The 4768-nt window shown below is 41.6% G+C and overlaps 1 protein-coding gene across 1 annotated transcript in view; it reads right to left on the reverse strand.

Annotated features, from left to right (window-relative positions):
* LOC116401181 (uncharacterized abhydrolase domain-containing protein DDB_G0269086-like) overlaps nt 1-3822 on the reverse strand; it is a 4297-nt gene extending 475 nt beyond the window's left edge. Inside the window, exons 1-6 of the mRNA XM_031879457.1 lie at nt 3696-3822; nt 2437-2481; nt 2293-2331; nt 1395-1433; nt 1214-1246; nt 6-576 (exon numbers count right to left, since the gene is read on the reverse strand). Of these exons, the coding sequence (XP_031735317.1) occupies nt 6-576; nt 1214-1246; nt 1395-1433; nt 2293-2331; nt 2437-2481; nt 3696-3822 (854 nt within the window). The remainder of the gene's footprint in view (nt 1-5; nt 577-1213; nt 1247-1394; nt 1434-2292; nt 2332-2436; nt 2482-3695) is intronic.
* Between the last annotated feature and the right edge of the window lie 946 nt (nt 3823-4768).

Genomic DNA, 4768 nt, shown 5'->3' on the forward strand with positions numbered 1-4768 from the left:
CCCGCTCCAGCTTTTCTTTTTCAGCTCTTTCTTTGGCCATTCGTTCCTGCTCCAGCTTGTCTTTTTCAGCTCTTTCTTTGGCCATTCGTTCCCGCTCCAGCTTGTCTTTTTCAGCTCCGTCTTTGGCCATCCTCTCCCTTTCTAACTGTTCATTCTCCCTCTCCATCCTCTCCTTTTCGGCCCTCTCTCGTTCTTTGGCCAATCTCTCCATCTCTTGTTTCTCTTTTTCTGCCCTTTCTTGAGCCAACTGCTCTTTCTCAGCTTTCTCCTTCGCTTCCTTCTCCATCCTTTCCATCTCAGTCTTCTCCTTCTCCATCTTTTCCTTCTCAGCCTTCTCCTTCTCCATCCTCTCCTTCTCCGCCTGCCTCCTCCTCTCCTCCCTCAGCTGCTCCTGCACAGCCTCCAGCGTCTTCATCTTCAGCGCCCAGGCCTTCTCCTTCTCCTCCTCTTCGGCGAGGAAGGCCCTGATCTCAGCCAGGGCGATGCGAGCGATCCTCTTGGCCTCCATCTTCTCGTGGATCATCCTAAGCTCCTCCCTCAGAGCGGAGCGAAGCCGGGCTCCTCTGACGGGACGGTCTGAGGTTTTGGATTTAAGGTGGAACTTTAAAGTGCAGTGTGAATGTGATTCACAGTTATGACTTGAAACACGCCGTTCGACTTGTTAACGTGATCACACAAAACAACACGGGAAGTGTTCAATTCAATTTATTCAGTTGAATTGAATTATTAGAAAAGGACGTGACATGCTGGTACACAATTTGTTCTGTTACACCGAAGAGCAAAGTCCTTGTTTAATTGTGTCGAATGCACTTCTGTTAAAATGCGTTTAATATAAATAAATGTACGAAATACATTAATTGGTTAATATTATGGATTAGAGATGTTTTCAAACAGCTTAATTTATTTGACCACCTGCGATACATTTAAAAAAATGTGAAACAAAAATAAATGAAATTGAGACATCGTTCATTTTTAATGAATGCAAAGAATGCATAAATTAGTTAGCATCCATACATTTTACTGTCAACTGACTTAAGTAATCAATTATTTGTGTCTGCAAGGCTACAATAAAGGAATTTAGTCCAATGAAGTTCATACACAGAGCATCTATCGTCATCAATCAGCTGTTAAACCAAAGCCGTGCCTTAACAACATCAAGTCACAACAACAGAAAAGTCTTTATTTCAGACGTGCAGGCTGCTCGTTTTCATACCTCCGGTTGCGTCTCTAGCAGAACTCTCCTCTGCTTCAGATGGATGTCAAATATTAAGATTATTTATTCACACGGTGAACTCATTTGCAGACAATAAATAAGTCAAATTCACATCAACAGATGGATACGACGAGAGATTAATATCACAAACTTACTCACAGACGATAAGTCACAAATCTACCTTTTGGGAGTTTAATCTCTTGTTCCTCTAACGTCTCGTCTTCTAGGACGAAGAACACATAAAACTGTTTGATACTGAAGCCAAAAGAACCGTCACATCATCACAACCAGGCAGAGAAGCCACAACTATGTGCTGCAAGATTCTGGAAATGTATCAAGCTTTAGCAAACTTCACCACAAACACTCCAAAGCAAAACAAGGTGATAAAAACAGAAGTGATGTCAGTCAATAGATTAGTGTGCAATACGGCAATGGTGAGGCAGATATTGTACTATAGTGAAGTACATTCAATAGAGAAATTATTAATAAATAAAATAAGTTAATGTGTTTTAATAATCCAGTTATACTCTGTGTTCACTTCCTGTAGTTCAGTCAGAGTGTCTCGTCCTTGTAGTCACATGACTGTTGGTCTCAGATGAATCAATCATGACGTCATAGTTTCACACTTTAATGTTTCTACACATTCTGGTTAAAGTGAACTCTTTATTAGAGGAGACATTGATAATGACAACACGAAGACTAAAATGTTTATGATGAAATATGATTTTAAAGCTTCGTTTTGGTTGATTCTTCTGATGGAAGTCTTCGTCACACACGATGTGTTCAAGGACCGTCGGAAAAGATGTAAGATCAGACGATAGACGTTTTTTACAGTGTCTGGTTGTGATAAACGGTGCGGTTTTGGTGATTGTTTAAAAACAAACATGCGTTTCCATCCTGCCAGCGTGTTTTTGGGGTTCAGAGCGTTAAACTACTTCAAGGTTGAACAACAACACGACAAATATAAATAAAGTAGAAGTGAACTTAGAGGACAAAACCAAGCAGGTTGTGTTATTTTTGGTTCACTCCTCATTGAAACCCGTTCAGATTTAGTACAGATGAGAATCAAAGGTTTCTACCTTTACTTTGACCTTTCTTCTTCACCTCTTTCTTGTCCTCTACAAGGTTCACAAACAGATGGATCTGTTAGCTGTTAGCTTAGCATCAGAGCAGGAAAACACACACACACACACACACACACACACACACTTTTATGACGGTACCTTTACTCAGATTGTCTCTCCTGAGAGCTTTTAACTTCTTCTCATCTGAGCAGAACAGAAGAGGAACGTCAATGAAAGCTACACAGAAACACGGCGTAACACAAAGAAGGCTGGAGATGTTGGTGTTTATCGTTACAACCAGCTGCTGTTATTAACTGTAGCAGCACAGAAACACCGAGACGCAAACATGGTCAATGCATCACATTTATAAGATCTACAAATCTGTGATCGTCAGTGGTTTACAGGCAGAAAGGTGTCGTTAATATGAAGTGAGTCGCATTAATATCAACAGAACACAGCGGAATACACAAAACAGCCTCCGATTGATTGATTGATTGATTGATTGAGGACAAGACGGATAATCAGATGTACAGAGATCATCTATTCTTCATCTCATGATGTTATTTAGACGTTTTTTTGCTCCCTGACCTCCTTTTTAAATAATGGAATATGGATTATGTTCTTACAGATTACAGTTTATATGTTGTGTAAATAATAAAGAGTGAAATGAAGCTCGTAGAGAAGAATAAATATTGTTTCTGATCCCGTTTGAAGTGATGTTTGTCAATTTAACAAATCATTTTGCACGTCAAGAAAGTCTCAGTTTGACGTAGATTGTTTTAGTTTTGTGTGAAACATCTCTCGTCATCAACACCAACACGGCCGTTAGCTTGTCTTGCTAGCTAGCTTAGCATTGCTCCAAATGTAACGTTATCTTTTACTTGATGTGTTTTTATCATCGGCTCTTATTATCAGAGAGAGACGTCACTTTACGACACTTAATGTCGTATTCGGAGTCCGATACTTAAACAGTTTTTACGACAAAATGCGACTTCTTTCACGTGCAAAGTTATCTTTTAAATGTACAAACATCAAATGTGTGATTCAAACGGGATCAAATAAGGTCCCATGACTCCACCAGAAGGGGGCGGGACTTAACCTCTCTATCGGGAGATGTCAGATTTAAGAGAATCACTGTTTTAAAACAGTCTAAGTGACGATGATATAAATATGACAAAGAAATAAATGAATTCAAAGATGAAAGAGTGAAGGTGACTAAAGTCTGTGTAAGTAATTAATGTAAATACACACTGTGGTGACGGTGCTCAGCATTAAATTAACTATGTTTTTATTATCTTAATCTTGGGCAACATATACACAAATAAGAAAATATGTCATAATCCAGCACAGGCTCTGGTTTATATCAAATAAACCACTAAATGAGCTGCATCCTTTAATCAGAACTACTGTCTTCAGACCGTTTAGTTTCCTCCTGCATTTAAAGGCTGTTCTGCCCAGTCTGGCCAGTCTGGCCCTGCAGCGGGAACCAGACCGTCCTCCGTCCTCCTCCAGCCGGACCGGACCGCCCCACAGTCTGGTCCTCATTGGTCGTAGTGGGACCACGGAGCCGAGCTACCGGCTCTGCTTCCTGTCCTCCTACTGGTTCTGGAGGTCCAGCGGGACCCCTTTGACCTCCTCGTCTTCAGAGGAGGTCTTCTCCTCCTTCCCTTCCTCCCCCTCCTCCTCCCCCTCTACGGGTGAGGACACTACGTCATAAAGGAAGGTGAAGAAGCCATAGATCCAATCAGAGCCCTCCTCTGCTAAAATATTAAGAACCTCCTCAAGCGACTCGGCGTTCGCACTACCGCCGCCATCTTTGGTCAAGCCTGACGAGAGAGAGAGAAGGGGAGAGAGAAAGGGAGGGAGGAGGGAATGCAGAAAGGATGGGAGCAGAGGTGGAGATGGAAAAAGGGGGGAGGGAGAAGAAGCAAGGGTGAAGCACAAAGTGGGGGAGGACATGAGGAGGTATGTCAAGAGAAAGAGGAGAAGGAAGGAGGGAGAGAGAGAAGGAAAGAGAGAGAGAGGAGGAAGAAGGAGGGAGGTGGTACAAAGGAATGGAGAGCGACCGAAACAAAACCAGGACAACAAAATAAAAGATGGCGAAGCGGGAAAGAGAAAGAAAGCGAGTTAAAGACGAACATGAACCAAAGACAACAACAACTTCCTGTCTCCGTCTCGTCAGGCTTCCTCTAAACTACAGAGGCGGCCATCTTGGCTCCAGTTCTGGGTTCACTACAGCTGTTTGAACCCAAAATAAACTGATTTAGCTGTAAATCTAATTACAATAAACAGATTAAAATGATGCTGAAATAACGTCATCATGATGCAGATTTGTAAAAAGTCTGAATTCATGTTTTGTTAGTTCTCTCCTCAAGATGACAAGTTTTAAAATGCTTGTTTTCTGAAGGGAGTTTGCATTGATCAATGCTATGCTAAGCTAACATTGTAGCAGCTCCATCAACACTCAACATAACGTCATGTAGTCGTAAAT

Source organism: Anarrhichthys ocellatus, unplaced genomic scaffold (genome assembly GCF_004355925.1).
Source record: "Anarrhichthys ocellatus isolate YVR2014 unplaced genomic scaffold, GSC_Weel_1.0 scaffold267, whole genome shotgun sequence".
Lineage (NCBI taxonomy): Eukaryota > Metazoa > Chordata > Actinopteri > Perciformes > Anarhichadidae > Anarrhichthys > Anarrhichthys ocellatus.